At 43.1% G+C, this 18,879-nt stretch overlaps 1 protein-coding gene across 13 annotated transcripts in view; it reads left to right on the top strand.

Annotated features, from left to right (window-relative positions):
* The window catches only part of NSD1 (nuclear receptor binding SET domain protein 1), a 92,548-nt gene that overhangs the window by 13,363 nt on the left and 60,306 nt on the right, over positions 1 to 18,879 (top strand). For 9 of the 13 annotated variants that reach the window (XM_077326243.1, XM_077326247.1, XM_077326244.1 and 6 more), the window contains exons 3-5: positions 12,953 to 13,088; positions 15,299 to 15,471; positions 16,232 to 18,395. In XM_077326243.1, the coding sequence (XP_077182358.1) occupies positions 12,953 to 13,088; positions 15,299 to 15,471; positions 16,232 to 18,395 (2,473 nt within the window). The remainder of the gene's footprint in view (positions 1 to 12,952; positions 13,089 to 15,298; positions 15,472 to 16,231; positions 18,396 to 18,879) is intronic. The other 4 variants (XM_077326252.1, XM_077326251.1, XM_077326254.1 and 1 more) reach the window with 2 other exon arrangements.

Here is an 18,879-nt window from a genome sequence, read left to right as displayed (position 1 = left end):
ACATGAAGAAAACGACGATCATGGCATCCTGCCCTCTCAATTCCTGGCAAATAGATAGGGAAGAAATTGAGGTAGTGACAGATTTTATTTTCCTGGGCTCCAATAATTCTACAGATGGGGATTGCGGCAAAGAAATTAAAAGAGGCAAGCTATAGCAAATCTAGACAGATCTATAGCAAATCTAGCAAATCTATAGAAAGCTATAGCAAATCTGGGGAGGAAAGCTATAGCAAATCTAGACAGCTTCCTAAAAAGCAGAGACATCACCCTGTCAAATAAAGTGCTTCTAGTCAAAGCTATGGTCTTCCCAGTTGCAATGTATGGCTGTGAAAGTTGGACCATAAGGAAGGCCGAGCGTTAAAGAATTGGGGCTTTTGATCTCCAGTTCTGGAGAAGACTCTTGTGAGTCCCTTAGACTGCAAGACGAACAAACCGGTGAGTCCTAGAGGAGATCAGCCCTGACTGCTCCTTAGAAGGCCAGATCCTGAAGATGAAACTCAAATACTTTGGCCACCTCATGAGAAGGAAGGACTCCCTGGAGAAGAGCCTAATGCTGGGAGCTATCGAGGGCAAAAGAAGAAGGGGACGACAGAGAATGAGGTGGCTGGATGGAGTAACTGAAGCAGTAGGTACAAACTTAAATGCACTCCGGGGAATGGTAGAGGACAGGAAGGCCTGGAGGATCATTGTCCATGGGGCCGCAATGGGTCGGACACGACTTCGCACCTAACAACAACAACAAAAGAATACAGGTTCTGACCTGGATATCCCAGGCTGACTTTAATAAAGTTTATCAAACTGAGATCTTATTCAGAAGCTAAGCATAGTTAGTATTTAGATGAGACCACCTAAAAATCCAAGCTTTGCAATGGCAACTTACCTCTTGCCATATGGGAGCTGTCATTATTTGACTGCAATTTGCATCATGAAGCATATGAGTTTTGTATAATACTAATTAAATTTTTTGGCAAAAATTCAGGGGACTAGTTGTTGTTTCTGGTTTTAAAATAGTACTATGGAGTGAAGAATTAGTTAAATGAGATTCCAGTGCTAAACATTTACTATGTGTTGTACAGATTGCATTATTTTTAAGTGGCATAAAATAGATACAAGATTTTGAAATGTGTTTTGTACAGTTATTTATTCTTCAATTTTAATATTTATGTTATTGATCAGTTATGGTCAGAGATGTGGAGTGGAGATATTTTTTTCTGAGGCTATATTTTTCTGTGGAAAATTCTCTAACTTATGTAAATAGGTTCTCTACAGTTCTCTACAGTTGTCAGAACTGTCGTGTTACATGGGTAAATATGGGATAAGGATGGACAAGCCCCAGTATTTATACATGCAAATGTTGAATCTGCCTAATTGTGCTTTCAGTATGTAAATGTATGGATTGTTTATTTAAATTTAAATTAGTAAAATGTCTAACTGATGTAGTTGATTAATTTCAGTGTGACTTTCATGTTACACCACCATAAGATTTGACTATCTTGCTTAATTTGTAGTTTGATAAAGAATACAGGTCAGCTATACATTAATTTTTGCATGTTGCCCAGTCACTGTTATGCAGGATATAGTAAAGGTAAAGGTATCCCCTGTGCAAGCATTGAGTCATATCTTGACCCTTGGGGTGATGCCCTCCAGCGTTTTCATGGCAGATTCAATATGGGGTGGTTTGCAAGTGCCTTCCCCAGTCATTACTGTTTACCCCCCAGCAAGCTGGGTACTCATTTTACCGACCTCGGAAGGAAGGTTAAGTCAACTTTGAGCCGGCTGCTGGGATCCCAGCCTCATGGGCAGGACTTCCAGACAGCATGTTGGCTGCCTTACCACCCTGTGCCACAAGAGGATATAGTACAGAATACCATATCTGTCATCATTACATAATTTAGCTTATTTTATGATCAAGAGGTGTCACTTTGGCAAAGAGAATATTGTAACTGTAACAAGTTGAAATAATTGGTTTCTGCACATCATTTCAATGAGTGTTTGTCTGTGAATTTTACTATTCAGTTTTGTAGGACTCTAAAGCAGAAGTCAAAGAATGAAAAATAATTATTTTGGTTGTTCAGTTAACCAAATTAGAGTCTGATTTCTGCCAATGTTTTGGTTTTGTATCTTATTTGCTAACTTCAAGTCAGGAATATAGTGCTTTGAGCCAATCTGTTTATTCATAGTGTTTCTGAAGGTAAGGGCTTGGGAACCCTCCTATTCGCAGATTTCCTCATTCTGCATATATCTACATACAAAAGTCCAGAATGCCAAGCCCTTGGAAGTAGAGCATGAATATGCTAAATATAAGCTAATGCTAGATTGTGTTCTTCTTTGGAACAATGGTGTTGATGACATCTCCCCCCAATTTGGATTTAAGAACAAGAGGAAACATCAGGTCATGGCCCATCCAGTCCAACACTGTATCACACAATGGCCAAATCCCAGGTGCCATCAGGAGGTCCACCAGTGGGGTCAGAACTCCAGAAACCCTCCCACTGTTGCCTCCAAAGCTCAAAAAATACAGAGCATCTATGCCCCATACATACTTTGTGGCTAATAGCCACTGATACACTTCTGCTCCATATGTTTATTCAATCCCCTTTAGAAGCTGTTAATTACTTTTCGGGTGAAGTAGTACTTCCTTTTATGTGTTCTAAGCCTATTGCTCATTAACTTCATTGAGTGTACACAAATTCTTGTATTGTGAGAAAGGGAGAGAAGAATTTATTTCTCTGCCTTCTCTATCCCATACATAATTTTGTGCACCTCTAACACAGTGATTCTCAACCTTACCTTTGCTGCGACTCCAACTTTGGTGGCGGCATATGCGTGCACACAGACACACAACCATGAAGGCCACAGCCAGCAACCTGGTAACCCCAGGAAAGGGGCCAAGCAACCCCAAGGTTGTGAACCACTGCTCTAACATGTAACACTCAATCATCGTTTCTCCATAATAGGTAAAGGTATCCCCTGTGCAAGCACTGAGTCATGTCTGACCCTTGGGGTGACGCCCTCTAGCGTTTTCATGGCAGACTCAGTACGGGGTGGTTTGCCAGTGCCTTCCCCAGTCATGACCGTTTACCCCCCAGCAAGCTGGGTACTCATTTTACCGACATCGGAAGGATGGAAGGCTGAGTCAATCTTGAGCCAGCTGCTGGGATTGAACTCCCAGCCTCATGGACAGTGCTGCTTACCACTCTGCGCCACAAGAGGCTTTTTCTCCATAATAAAGAGCCCTAATAGCTTTCAGATTTCTTCATAAGGAAAGTGTTCCATCCCATTAACTACTTTAGTTGTTCCTTTCTGCACCTTTTCCAGTTCTGTAATATCTATTTGGAGTTGTGACTAGCACTGTACACAGTATTCCAATGAGCCACACCTTAGTTTTATACAGGGGCTGATTTGTTTTCAATCCCTTTCCTAATTATGTAGTGTAGCATTTGCCTTTTTTTGTTGCAGTCTTTCACTAAATGTACATCTTCAGTGAGTTATCTACTATATCTATAAGGTCTCTCTCCTGGACAATTACATTTGTACCCTATTAACATATAGTTAATTTTTGTCTTCTGATCTCATGACTGCTGAGTTTACTCAGAAGCCTTTGATGAGGAAGTTTATCAAAAGCTTCCTGGACGTCTAGGTAAAGAGCATCTACTGGGTCACCCTTGTCCACATGTTTGTTCACCCCCTTAAAATTCTAAAAGATTAGTGAAACAAGATCTTCCTTTACGGAATTCTTGCTGATTTTTCCTCAGTAGCTTTTGTTCATCCATGTGCCTACTAATTCTGTCTTTCATAATGGATACCAGCAACTTACTCAGTAACAATGTTAAAGTGCCCAGCCAATAAATTTCCTAATCTCCTCTGGAACTTTTTAAAAATAGGGTTACATTAGCTATGTTCCAGTCTTTGGGAATGGAGGCAGGTTGCAGTGATTGCATATTTTGGTCAGGAGATATTCACATTTCTTTCAGAACTCTTGGATGCATACCATCAAGACCTGGAGATCTGTCAGTTTTCCATTTGTCCATCAATCAGGGGTAGTCAAACTGCGGCCCTTCAGATGTCCATGGACTACATTTCCCAGGAGCCCCTGCCAGCAAATGCTGGTGGGGGCTCCTGGGAATTGTAGTCCATGGACATCTGGAGGGCCACAGTTTGACTACCCCTGAGTTATATGATCTCTCTCATCACCTCAATCTGACTTGGGTCTTTTGGCGCTCATGAAATTGGTGGTTCTGGACTGGGAAAGCACCTCCTATGTTCTGCAGTGAAGACAGAAGCAAAAAAATTCAGAGAAGCATTCAGCTTCTTTGACAATCCCAGTTATCCTTCAGTAATTCTTTTACCCCTTAGTCATCCAAGGACACCACTGCCTCCCTAGCTGAGTTTCTACTTCTATTTGAAGACATTTTATCGTTGGTCTTTGTTTTTGCGATATGTTCCTCGTATCCCTATTTGCCTCTCTGATCACTGACTTGCATCTTATTTACAAAAGCATGTACTCCCTTTTATTTCCTTCACTTGGACTAGCTTTCCACTGCTTCAAGGAATACTTCTTACCTTTTACTGCTTCTATTACTTTATTTGTCAACTATGCAAATGTAGTGGTTAGTATAACCAGCTTCGTGTAGAGGTAAAGAGGGGCAGCTTCTAATCTGGAGAACCAAGTTTGATTCTTCTACATGCAGCCGGTTGGGTGACCTTGGGCCAGTTACAGTTCTCTCAGGGCTCTCTCAACCCCACCTATCCCACAGGGTGTCTGTTGTGGGGAGAGGAAGGATAGGTGCTTGTAAGCTTCTTTGAGACTCCTTTGGATAGTGAAAAGTGGGGTAAAAAAAGCAGCTCTTCTTTTTTATATGTATACTTTTCCTAACCTGTGGTATAATTATAACTGAGCTTCCAAGATTTTTAAAATATAGTGGATTATTACACCCTTATAACACAGACCTGGAGTTTCATTTCAGTGGAGTTTCATTTCAAGTAAGCATGCAACAGCATTTGTGATTATACTTATTTTAAGCATTTTTATCTGACTTTCCCCAAAATCAGACTTGCTGAAATGCTTCTGGTTCAGAACAGCAAACTGCTACTTAAGGAAATAGTTGCAGCAGCTGTTACGTCTGGGATGCAGTTTGTTTTGCAGTTTGGTTCTATCCAAACTCTCACTCTGCAGGCACATGGATAGCTTCCTTTTTTAGTGCTACCTGGGAAGTTTCATTTTTGTTTCAGAGCCACAATGAGCTAAAGTTACCATGTTTTGTTGTGCAAGATGGCAGTAAGTGTTATGTGTATGCACGTGTAATATCCCCCCAGGGGAGCGTTCCGTGCCGACAAGCCTTGCCTGCAGGCAGCAGGACTGTCGCCCACCGCCTTGCTCCTCGCTGCGGTCAAGGGGACCTCTCGGCCTCTGCCTCCTATGTAAGCACCCAGCCCACTGTTTGACCCACATGGGAGGTGCCAAGCCCCGCCCCTCCGACCTTGCGCCCCGCCAGGAATCCCCCTTCCTCCACTGAACTTCCCCCACATACCGGCCGCTGCATTTTAAAATGCAAAGGCGGTGGCGGTGCTCTATGGCCCCAGCCACGCTGTCAGTGGGGGCGGCCCCCCAGGGGGGCATTCCCTGGGCCCACGGAGTGCCCCCACTGCCTCTCAGGGTCGGAGGGGGCGCTCCGTGGGCCCAGGGCCAGCTGAGGGGGAGGGGGTAGGGGATGGCTTCCCTGGCCTCCCGCTACGCCCGCCTTTCAAAGATCACTCTTACGAGCAGGCTTTGAATTCTAGTAAAAAGAAGAAATACCAAGCAGCATGATCCCCCTTCCCTTTGCTCCACCTCTCCCCCTCTAGTCTTTTCTTTCTTGCTTCAAGCCATCCTTAGTAAGATAATCCAAATAAGATCTCCACTTCTCCCAAAATTCTTCATCTAACTTCTGTTTGCCAGAAGTGTAAGTTTTCAGAAAACTCTGGTTATTCCTTCTTAAGGAGGTCTCATAGGCCCATTATGCACGGCCGCCGAAATGGAAAACGCGGAGGGGGAAGAAGCAAAGTAAACCGCTTATGCACGGAATGGGACGCAACGGCGGCAAAACCCAGAGTAACCGATAATGCACGCGGTGACCCCGGCACCGCTTCTGGTTGCTCCCCGATCACCCGGAAGCTGCGCTTTCTTCTGCGTTTTGCTAACACGGCTTTTTCTGCGGCATGCACCGAATCTGCAGCCAGTGCCGTGCGTTATCGGTGATTTTAGTCGCCACCATTCCACCCCGAATGCACGCTATCCTCCCCGTGCATAATGGGCCATACCGAGGCTTGCTTCGCCTTGATGTTACCCATTATACTTGAGCCAAGGCATATCCTTGAGCTAAGGAATCTGCTGGCTCCTGCACTTGTACACAACATATTTTTAAGTATTTAACACAAAGCATTTCTTACAAAATAATATGAACTTTAGCCCAGTATCGATAAAAAAGAAAGGAGAAAAGGAAAAACCCGCTACATCATGGCATTTCCAGCTCTTACAATCTGATCACTTTAAATTATTTGCAGTTACCTTAGGTATTATATACCATCTGTATAAATGTGTACAGAAAAATAATATAGAAGAAATTTCAAACACCATATTCCCCCTTCCCTTTGCCCATTCTTGCCTCCCTCCAATCTTCTTAAGGGGGTCTCATATCAAGGCTTGCTGCACCATGTTATTCTCCTAGTTTTATATTCTGGCCAATTTGGCTTTGGCATAGAGAATGAAGTTGTGTTCTTTTCCACAGAATATTCGCCAGTAAAACTTGAAACAGTTGCACCTGCTGGTCACCAATCCACAGTGTGTCAGAACAATTTTTTCCCCCTGGGAAGTGAAGGTGTCCCGCCAGTCGGCCAGAAATCCCTCGATCCGCAGCAGGAAGTACATCAGCCCCTCTGGGGAGCCATTGAACCAGGCATGGAAAACCCACCCTGCGGGGTAGCCCATTCGCCTGTTGACCTCACCTGGTGGATCCCGTCTGGGTGGGTCATCTTGGCGAACCCCCACCGGTATAAGTGGAGCTGCCTTTCACCTTTTTACAACGATATAGGCTAGATATCAGGAAAAAATTTATCACAGTCAGAGTAGTTCAGCAGTGGAATAGGCTGCCTAAGGAGGTGGTGAGCTCCCCCTCACTTGCAGCCTTCAAGCAAAGGTTGGATACACACTTTTCTTGAATGCTTTAGGATGCTTAGGGCTGATCCTGTGTTGAGCAGGGGGTTGGACTAGATGGCCTGTATGGCCCCTTCCAACTCTGTGATTCTATGATTTTCTGAGAAGGTGTATGACCAGCTTCCCCCTCCCACTGCTCCATGGATTGCGCAATTAAACTGGTGCCCGAGGCTGCCCTCCCCAAAGCCAAACTGTACAATGTGAGCCCGGCCAAGCTCGCCGAACTCCGCAAGTTCATCAACAAGAATCTGCAGAGGGGATTCATCTGCCCCGCAACCTCCCCCATGGCTGTCCCAGTTCTCTTTGCAAAGAAGGACAGGACTTTGAGACTGTACACTGACTACTATGCCATAAATGCGGTGTCCAAGGTGAATGCTTACTCCCTACCCCTGATAAAGGACTTGTTGGGAGGGGAGGATTGTTACTAAACTGGACTTGAGGGAGGCCTATTACCGGGTGTGGATTGCAGAGGGGGACAAATGGAAAATGGCATTTAACACCCTGCTGGGTAAATTTAAATACCTCATTATGCTGTTCGGGTTAAGCGGCTCACCTGGTATTTTCATGAATGTGATAAATTAGGCGTTGCATGACCTACTCTGGGGGGGGGGGCGTTCCTGGATGACGTGTTGATTTACAACAAGACGGAGGAGGAGCATGTGAAACTGGTGAGGGAGGTGCTCGCTGGCTAAGCACAAACTGTATGCTAAACCAGTGGTCCTCCACCTTTTTATCATCGGGGACCACTCAATGCTTGACAATTTTACTGAGGCCCAGTGAGGGGGGGGTAGTTTACTCCTGTACTTCCACTGCCCTAACGCTCTCTGATCACTATCGTAATGTTTAAACATCCCTTCAAAATAAGATACAGACACGCCACAACAATGAACATAAGGAACATTTTATTTTCATGGAAATTTTAGCTCATGACAATGATAAATCAATGGGAACCCTGAGCTTGTTTCTCTGCAACAAGATAGTCCCATCTGGGAGTGATGGGAGACAACGACACCCGAAGTGTGTTGTAAAGGGCCGGGGGGAGGGGAGGCGTCCTTTGCAGCCCACCTCCAATTAGTCGACGGACCACATGTGGCCCACAGGTTGGGGATCACTATGCTAAACTGTCTAAGTGGGAGTCCCACCACCCCCATGTAAACTTCCTAGGGTACTGAGTTTCGGCCAAGGTGAAGGCAGTGCTAGATTTGGAAGTCCCCCGCACCTGCCGGCAGCTCCAAGCCTTCCTCGGCTTTGCCAACTTCTACCATGATTTCCTGCCATGCTACTCACAAGTAGCTCTGCCCCTGACCGACTAATGGAAAACGGAGAACCTAGCAGGGGCCAGTTCTTTTAAGGCAGCGGTTCTTAAGCTTCCTGCTGCTACGACCACTGCAGTGGCAACCCAAAGGGGGTCATAGGGTTGCACGCTCTGGCCTTCCATGATTGCCAGTGTGTGCACAACCCTATGACCCCCTTTGGATCACCGAGGCCGCTGCCACAGAAGCAGGTAAACCAACGGTTCTCAATCTTCCCCTTTGGGTTGTCAAGGCTGCCACTGTGTCCATGGCGGTGGCAGCGGCCTCGGTGACCCCCCTGAAAGGATTGATTGACACCCCCCAAGGGTCACAACCTCCAGGTTGAGAACCGCTGTTTTAAGGCAAGTGTTTTGACAGCCTTGATCCAGGTTTCCATCAGGCACTTCATGTCTTCCTTTTGCTCTGCAAAATAGGCTTGCAGTGTGGTGGTCTATTTTTTATATCGACCTGGCATTTCCTAGCATCAGTGTCGGAGGCAGTTTCTTACCTCTAGCCCCCACTCCTGAGTTCCGAGTTATGTGATGGAGATTAGAAGGGGTCCAAGCAAATCCATCTCGTACCTCTTCTCTTATACCATCTTCTCCCACCATCATCTCTTTAACAATATCTTGCCATTGATCTACAGATATACATGCCTGAAGTTCTTTTTCCCATCTGATTTTATTACTAATTTTCAAATTCACAAGTAACCTATAGATAGTCCACTAACAAGCATTTATGTAGTTCTAATTGATTTGTAATATGTTCAAATTGATGTAATAGACAAAACAATTTCTCTTAGGAAATAAATTCTGAATGAAATTTCTTATCTGAAGGTATTGAAAAAAGTGGTGAGGGAGTTTCACCAGCTTCATATGGAAGTTTCCAAATGATTTTATAGCTTGATTGTTAATAGTTGACTACCCTAGTCAAGGAGCCTCTTGTGGCGCAGAGTGGTAAGGCAGCTGTCTGACAGCTTTGCCCATGAGGCTGGGAGTTCAATCCCAGCAGCCGGCTCAAGGTTGACTCAGCCTTCCATCCTTCCGAGGTCGGTAAAATGAGTACCCAGCTTGCTGGGGGGTAAATGGTAATGACTGGGGAAGGCACTGGCAAACCACCCCGTATTGAGTCTGCCAAGAAAACGCTAGAGGGCGTCACCCCAAGGGTCAGACATGACTCGGTGCTTGCACAGGGGATACCTTTACCTTTACCTTACCCTAGTCAATTTTAGGCTCTCCCATATCTTAAAAGCTCCTGTGTGCTGAGTATCAGCAAACTCATTACGGTTGAATAATGGCATAAAAAGTGAGCTAGATCAGTGGTCCCCAACCTTTTTATCACCGGGGACCAGTCAACACCTGACAATTTTACTGAGGCCCGGGGGGGGGTAGTCTTTTGCTGAGGGACGTCTCTGCCATCGCCTGAGCCCTCGCTCCACTTGCTTTCCCACCGGCGCCCCTGACTTCCCGCTGCCCACTGGGGGGGATGCTGCCAGCAGCAGCTGTGCAATGCCACACCGAGGGGGAGCCCCAGCCATTGCGGCCACTGGAGAGCACCAAAGGTGAGCCGGCGGCAGAGTGGCAGGGCAGCCCCCGAGGCAGCAGCCGGGGAGGAGGACGAGGAGGTGCCGTGGCCCAGTATTGATTGATCCACGGACCGATCCGGTCTGAAGACCGGGGATTGGGGACCACTGAGCTAGACAATCCCAACTTGCTTTTACAATGATACTAAACCTTACAGATGTGTATTAATCCATGGTCAGCTATCTGCATTTTATTTTTCAATTCAGCTATCTAGTGATGACACACAGCCATGTTGCTCTCTTTCCCAAACTTTCTGTATCTTATCCCTTCTAAACCGGTTAGCTAAGGCTGGGAGTCTAGATGCTAGATTATATCTTTCGATACTAGGTACTGTTAGGCCACCATTTTTCCAAGTCTGTTGGTACACTTGCTTTTTTATTCTTGTTTTTCTGTTATTGAATAGTTGCTGAATCTGGTTCAGAATTATACTTGTAATTTATAGTGGTAATATCCTAATTATAAAATCTAGGTAGAATTTTGGTAAGAACTATTTGGCCTAACCAAGATAACTTTTAAAAGATTATTTTCAAGGGTTTAAAATGATTGAGTATAAGTTTTGCTGTATTACCAGATCCAAATTAGAGGTGAAAATAGATCAAGATAGGTAGCCATGTTAGCCTTTCTGTAGCTGTAGAAATGAGCAATGATCTAGTAACACCTTAAGGATGTAACAAAATTTGTGGCAGGGAATAATATCTGTCTGAAGAAGTGAGTAGTGACACATGAAATCTCGCTCCCCCGCTATAATTTTCACAGAATCATAGAGTTGGAAGGGGCCATACAGGCCATCTAGTCCAACCTTCTGCTCAACGCAGGATCAGCCCAAAGCATCCTAAAGCATTTTTTTTTTTTACTTTTGGGTGCTTCTGGCCTCTTGCTCTTTTCTACTGGAAATTAAGATATTTGTTTTTAAAAGTGATTGTTATGTCAAAGTGGTAGATATATTTTGCCCTTGGCTCTTTGATTAGCTAGATATGGAAAAGAGCTGCAGGTGCTTGTGAGGCCTGAAAATTGGAGGATTATAGGACTACTAATTGATATAAGGTTTTTTACTAGTTTGGTGTAGTGGTTAGGAGTACGGACTTCTAATCTGGCATCCCAGGTTCAATTCTGCGCTCCCCCACATGCAACCAGCTGGGTGAATATGGGCTCGCCACGGCACTGATAAAACTGTTCTGACCGAGCAGTGAAATCAGGGCTCTCTCAGCCTCACCCACCTCACAGGGTGTCTGTTGTGGGGAGAGGAATGGGAAGGCGACTGTAAGCCGCTTTGAGCCTCCTTCGGGTAGGGAAAAGCGGCATATAAAAACCAACTCTTCTTCTTCTTCTTCTAGTTCAACACTTGTCTTTTAATTGTCATAATTTACCAAAATTTATATATTTTATTTAGAGAAACTTGCAATAATAGAGCTGTTTTAGACGTGTAAAATATAGTGTTCTGTAAATTTATAACCATCAGTTTTGTTTACAGGTTAGCAAGAAAGTAAACCTCTCATTAAAATGAAGACAATGTATATTTTTAAAGCCTATTTATAATAACTCACCTTGACCGGTTATGCACAGGGAGGAAAGGCCGGGCTAGTACTTGCATGGCAGTGGGGTTAATCCCTTCATGCCATTAGCACCAGTCCTGATTTAGGATCTCCAATGGCCTGTGACAAGAAAACACTGATTTTTCATTGTTCCCTCTTCTGCCGCAGCTTACATCGGTGGCCATGACAGGCCCGTGTGGGAGGGGACCGAAAATGTCCCACTCGGCTCTGCAATGTGGGGGTCAAATGGGGCTTTTGTTGTTATTTTGCAGGAACGTGGGATTGCATTCTCAGACAATCCCACCTTCCTGCAAACTCCACACACATACCACCCCCCTGTATGGCGGAAACTTTCTGCTGCAGCTATGTCTATTAGGACAGTGGTCCCCAACCTTTTTATCACTGGGGACCACTCAACGCTGGGGACCACTCACCGGGGACCACTCAACGCCTTTTACTGAGGCCCGGTGGGGGGGTAGTTTACTCCTGTACTCTCAACCACTGCCCTAACGCTCTCTGATCGCTATGGTAATGTTTAAACATCCCTTCAAAATAAGATACAGACACGCCACAGCAATGAACATAAGGAACATTTTATTTTCATGGAAATTTTAACTCATGACAATGACAAATCAATGGGAACCCTGAGCTTGTTTCTCTGCAACAAGATAGTCCCATCTGGGAGTGATGGGAGACAATGACACCCAAAGTGTGTTGTAAAGGGCCGGGGGGGGGGGGAGAAGGCGTCCTTCGGGGCCCAACTCCAATTAGTCGAAGGACCACATGTGGGCTGCGGCCCACAGGTTGGGGATCGCTATATTAGGACACAGAAAGCTGGGGTGGACAGTGTCTGCTGCCTAAATGTGTTCCCCATGGGGACACAGGAAGCAGTGGCGCATGCTGCTCTGCTGCAATGCATTGTTGGCAGCACGGCATGGCTGTCGCCTTGCATAATAGGTCCTGAAGTAACTAACTTCTGAAATGTGGATATTACTGCCCTCTCAATTAATCAAGCATATGATTAGGTCCCAAAATAAAACTATTACTAAGAGGTCCTGGCCTCACCGCTAGGAGATGGGAAAAAGCTGCTCCTTAATGCCAAAACTCCTTTATGATATGTTTTAGTTGGGGGCAACTCAATTATAAAGTTTTTAACTTTAATTATTGTTTATATTGTTGTTTTATTACGTTGTTTACCCACCCTGATCTGTATTAGAAGGGTGGGTTAGATAAATGAAGATGATGATGATGAAAATTAACTCTACTAGTTATTCATTACTCTTGTGTGTGGGAAATGAGAGCAATATTTGTGGGTTGTTCATAAATTCACAACTTTCTCCCCCATCTCTTAAGGGTCGCACCAAGAAGAAACCTATTCCTGTGAAGTATGAAGCTGGAGATCTTGTGTGGGCAAAGTTCAGTAGACGTCCGTGGTGGCCCTGTAAAATTTATCATGATCCTGTGTTAGATACTCATACAAAAATGAAAGGTAATGTTGGAGATTATAAGACTCCATATTGCTTTTTGGTCTGCATTATTAACTACAAATTCTGCCTTACAAATTGTGCATGGCATCTGTTTGGCTTTTTATTTTAAAAGTTCCAGAAATATAAATAGGGTTTAGTTAACAGCTCCTGTTCATATTCTAGAAAAATTTAATTCTGGTTATCTTAATGAATCTCTTTGTTCTTTGTAAAGTGAAGTTAGCATGTTGATGCATATTTTAAAAGATAATTCTTGGAAAAATAAATGTTTCTGTCCTGTCATTCACACAGCACAACCCATTCCTAGTAAATCAGATCATTCCAAAACTGGATTACAGATGTTTTTCCCAACTGTGTTTAAATCTAGTCTTTTGCAAACACTATCTTCCTTCAAAGCTAAATTTACCAGTTTTGCCACCCAAGTTTGGATTTGTGTTTGAAAGGATGGAGCTTTCTGAACTTATAGTACCAGGAGTCTGTCAAAAAATAAGCACGGCAGAAGCAGATTCGTTGAGACATTGCAAGTACCCATGCTCTTGGAGTATATCCATATACTAATACTTCCAATACTATAAACACTTTCCTGTGAGTGAACCCCATTGAATAGATCTTGTTTAGATTTGCCCAGGATAACTCTAAAAGTTTAATTCAAGAGAGTTTATAGTAAAAATTTAATATGCTTCACCATCCCTTACCAAAAATTCCTATCATTGTAACATGTTGGTGAGATGAGCGTCATTTGTCACTTGATGGAGATGGGTTAGTTTCTCGTCCAATTCACATTAGAGCCATGGGGGAACAGTGAATATATGTGGTGGGGCAGGACTTCCTTGGTTAAGGATTGGCCCATATACAGTCACAGAAGAATCGTTACCTGCCACCAGAATTTATTTTTAGACTTTTAATCTCAATTCTAGACGATCATGAGATGGAACAAATATTAGAATGGTGGAGCACACACTTGGCAGTATCAACGTGAGGAACTAACCTCTTTAGATCAAGAGAGAAGGCATCTGTAGTGGACAAAAGCCCTTCTTTTTAGGCTGAGGGGACTGAAGGTAGGCTGAAGGTAGAAGGACCAGTCAGAACCCATTTCCATTCAGTTCTCAGGTGGGTGAGGGGGGAGAGAGTCTTTGCTTAGATTGGCAAGATTCAGTGGGAGGCATTCCTCGTCCCCTTAGTCAGATGGTATGAAACTGAATCTATTTTGGGGTGAGACCTATACAAATTGGGGCCTGCTTCTCCCTCCCAGCTGGGAACTTCTTACTCAGACTAAGGTATTTGAAGATTCTTGTAAGTGCATAGAGGGAGTGAATCCCTTTACTAGGGTGATAGGAATTGCCATCCATGTTATATAGAATAGGTTAGTTTACCAAAAGGACGCAGAAACATTAGCACCTCAGGTCCAGGCTAAATGGAAGATATGGTTGCAGAGCCAGATTTTGAACTCACTACCGCCATGGAGATTCTAAATTTAGTACATCCTCTTTCATGAAGAAATATAAAGGCAGTGAAGTTTCAGATAAGGTATCAAACATCCCCCAACAGTGGTCTTGGCTGAAATTGAATAGGCGAAAATTATTGGTAAAAATGATTGCTAGTGAAGATTTACTTTGTTCTTCCTGAACAGTTCTGAATGGACTGAATTCCCTAAGTGAATATCTAAGCATTATTATCTAAACATTATTTCCACAATTTTAAAAAAATTGTCTTCTAGATACCAGTGATGTATATATAAAATTAATTATTCTTAGAGAACTCTTTCTTAATGAAAAACGCCAAAAAAGTGTGACAACTGCTCATACAATATCTCAACATAATCTGAGAGGGGTCTGTAGAATGTGCAAAGTTATACAATTTAAGGCAAAACACACATTTGTGCAATTGTATCTTTATTTACGTTATTTTTTAACTTGGGATCTATTTGCACAATTCGTTATCTATTCTAAGAAAACCACTGCTGAGCTCACTGAAGTCTTTGATTTATTCAAGAGGTAAACTGGAGGCAGCAGCCAAGTTGGACATCTACCCACCCCTGTGGCATTGGAATTTAATTAATAAAATGTTTATTCCACAACTCTTAGATATAGCTTTTTAAGGCAATTGTCTCATGAATTTCAACAGAGAGGCAAGTTTCATGTCTGGGAGACATTTATACACTTCTGTTCCTATGCCTTGATGCAAGTTGCTAATCTTATTAATTTTATTTCAATAGTTTCCAATCGTAGGCCATATCGGGAGTATTACGTGGAAGCCTTAGGAGAATCATCTGAAAGAGCCTGGGTCGTAGGAAAAGCAATTGTAGTTTTTGAAGGGAGACATCAATTTGAAGAACTGCCGGTCCTTCGGCGAAGAGGGAAACAAAAAGAAAAGGGCTACAAACACAAGGTAAAGCTCTTGCTCTTCTCTATTTTGCTCTTGTGGGTCCCTATCTGAATACAAAGCATGAGCCATGATCCTTCCAAAGCTAAACAGTTTCTAAGGTCAGTTAATTTCAGCTGCAGAAATTTCAGGACATGCCGTGCTCCTTTTTTGAAATAAAATACTTGGTTGGGATCATGGTTATAACATCTTGAAACATCCCCAAGAGAGTTTATAATGTGATTGGACTTGTGAGGCAGCGGAGATGTTGTGTGTGTGTGTATATAATATAAAAAAATCTTATGCATTGGCTTGTCTGTGTTGAATAAAACGGACAGTTTTTGAGAATGTGTTCCAGTGTTAATGATGAAGATTTTTTTTCATGTTATGAAGCATATATTGGGTAAAGCAGGCAGGACTGGAAAACTATTTACAAAAGCCCAGTCAGCTGTTTGAATTCCTTTAGGAATTTGCATCACATTTTAGATGTCAATGCTGAATTAATATTTCCATTTCTCACATGCTGCTATGAAAACCTTGGGTATCCAGGCAACCCACTCTGTAAGAGTGTCTCAGCTCATGACTAGAACCATCTAAATTCACCTGTGTTCTAATGTGTTGAAATTGTGGAGCACTCTGGATATTTTATGAATCCTGCTTTGAATGAAGAACTGCAATTAACTTTGTTACATTTTGTGAAGGGAAGTAATATTTACCTCTTGGTATAATGTTCTTTTGTATGGTATAAGTATTTGTTTTCTGATGACTTTGTCTCTTTCTCTTTAAGGTGCCTAAGAAATTTATGGCTAAATGGGAGATCAGTGTTGGACTTGCAAATAAATGTCTCCAGCAGAGTGATACTCAGAAATTCAGCCAGTCTTCTAGTCATTCAGACAATGAGAAAAACATGCATTTAATGGAATCTTGTACCAAAGGCTCCTTAAGTGAAGAGTGCAGGCAACTGAATGGATGTTTTAGGTCTTTGGCATTGGATTCTAAACATTCCACTGATGAGAAGACAAAGACACCCAAATTACGAATAAAGAAAAGTTCTGATACAAGGAGGAGAGCTAGGGTAAGAAAAAGTGGCACCAAACTGGAGGCATCCAAGAGAGACAGTGAGGAGAAAGTGCCAGCGAATAAAGTTAAAACTATGATTATTTCAGATCTGCCAGATAAGCAGGCTTCTCATGAACTGTGCAGGATAGCAAAGAGCCTAATGGGATCCAAGGGCACGGTGGAAAACTATTTGCTCTCTTCTTTTGGTGAGAGACAATTTGACAAGAAATCTATGAAAACTGAATACAAGGTCACTGATAGAGACTGCCAGCAGGAGACATCCAAAGCAGACCTGAAGAAAAAGAAAAACCCAGCAGGCTTTATGTGCAGTTCAAAAATACAGCACCACTATTCTGCATTTGATGATGGAACAGAGATACAAATGGAATCTGGTTCATCAGATAATAGTTCCTGTGATTTAGACCCCCTTGACCAAAGTATAGCAGCAGCAGCCGTCCACACTGTCCTGAAAAATGGTGATTCTGTAAATAACAGAGGAAAGGATCTGTCTTCAGGACAAAGAAACATTAAACATTCTTCATACATCTCAAAAACCAGCAACAAAAGTTGCAAACTTCTGGAAGGCTCTCTAGATACAAATGCCAATGTTGAAACAGGAGGTGAGGAATTCCATGAGCTCTCCCTTGCAGCTGAGGTGGCTTCAGTTTACAGGAAAGACAATCTAACCCTTGTAGAAAAGCATACTACACTCCAAAGGAAAGGGTTTACAAGTCAAATGGATACAAAACAGCCTCAGTTTAGAAGTATTAAATGCAAGCATAAAGGAATTGCTGCTGGGACAGACTCTTCTCTTAAAGAAGATGAATGTAGCCCCAACTGCTGCTTTCCTGCTGCCAAAGGTTCTCGTGGGTCTCATTTAGATATACCTGCCAAAATTGGGAAGGTTGATGGCCCAAAAATGCTGAGCAGCACAAATGAGAAATCCTGTGATTCTGCTGAAATAGAAACGGCAGTAGTGAAGCATGTGCTTTCAGAACTGAAGGAGCTGTCTTATAGGCCCGTGAATGCTGAAGCTAAAGACTGTGGGCCGGCTAAGACCATGGGGCCCTTGCTCTTTTCCTCTGTTTCTGGGCAGAATCATTTGCCGATTGAGCCTGATTATAAATTCAGCACCTTATTAATGATGATCAAGGATATGCATGATAGTAAGACAAAAGAGAAACAAATAATGACTACTCAGAACATAGTTTCCTTTAGGAGTCCTAACAGCGGTGATAGTTCTGGAAATAACACTCCAAGTGATTTGACATCTTTGCCTACAATGGGATCCACTCCTAAATTAGAAAAAAATCGAGATAGTGTGCAAGAAGCAGAGTGTCAGAAACCCAAAGAAGGTCAGTCCGCTTTTTCACATGGTCTCGCAACCAAGTTGATCGATCCTGATGCTAACAAAAGGGAACTCACAAATGCTACTGTTTCTGGTACAAACTGCACCACAAGGCGCAGCTGTCCAAAATCTAAGCATCTGTCCAAACTGGTAGCTAATGCAACTTCAAAGACCAAATCACTAACCCGATTATCCAGTGCAGCTGAGGGTTTGCCCCGTCAGCATAGAGCTTCTCAAGGATCAGTTGCTAGACCTCTAAAAAATGACAAGGAAGATATTGCAAGGAAGGTATTTTGGGAGCTGATGGGACAATCCCCTGATGAAGACTCTACAAGTTCCTCTGATGGCAGTTTAGTTCGTGTAAGAATGAAGTCAGAATCTGATAAAAAGAGAGAGAGCTGCAGCTCCCGTGAAAATGGGGAGTGCCTAGAGTTGGAATCAGGACTGAATAGAGAAGGCTCCTTGTATGATGAGCCTAAAGATGTAAGCCGCGTAGCACCCAAAAAGCGATGGCAGCGTTTTAACCAAAGCAGTGCTAAAGCTGGTAAGCACATTGGTAGATGTAGTAGGGAAATAAAACATTGGCCTCTGCTAAACAGAAATAAGGGTGGAAGTGCAGGCCTGTGTGGGATCACAGGTCAAGGGAGACCTAATAGGCAAGAACAATGAAAATTAGTTGGATAACATTTCACCGTGAGAAATGGGGGAGAAGTAAAGCTCCAGAACTGAATCTTAACAGTTTGACCCTGTACATTTCCATGTAATGCTCTTAACATTGCAATCCTATGCAAAATTACTACAGCCTAAACTGCTTGAGGATGATGGATTTAGAATGGAGTAACTCTTCATAGGATTGTAAGGAAATTACCGTTGTTTAGGGGTAAGCATCAGTGCTATCTGAACAACTTGAGAAATCAATTGCACTGCTAATTGCTAGCTTATTTCATGGAAATATTGAAGCTTACTGCAGTATTTTTTTTCTTTAATTAGATTTTTGTTTTTCTATTTTTAAAAACAGCCCATAGAGA

The sequence above is a fragment of the Paroedura picta genome, chromosome 3 (assembly GCF_049243985.1).
Source record: "Paroedura picta isolate Pp20150507F chromosome 3, Ppicta_v3.0, whole genome shotgun sequence".
NCBI lineage: Eukaryota > Metazoa > Chordata > Lepidosauria > Squamata > Gekkonidae > Paroedura > Paroedura picta.
The sequence above is the reverse complement of the archived record's forward strand: the minus strand, read 5'-3'. Positions and strand labels throughout refer to the sequence as shown.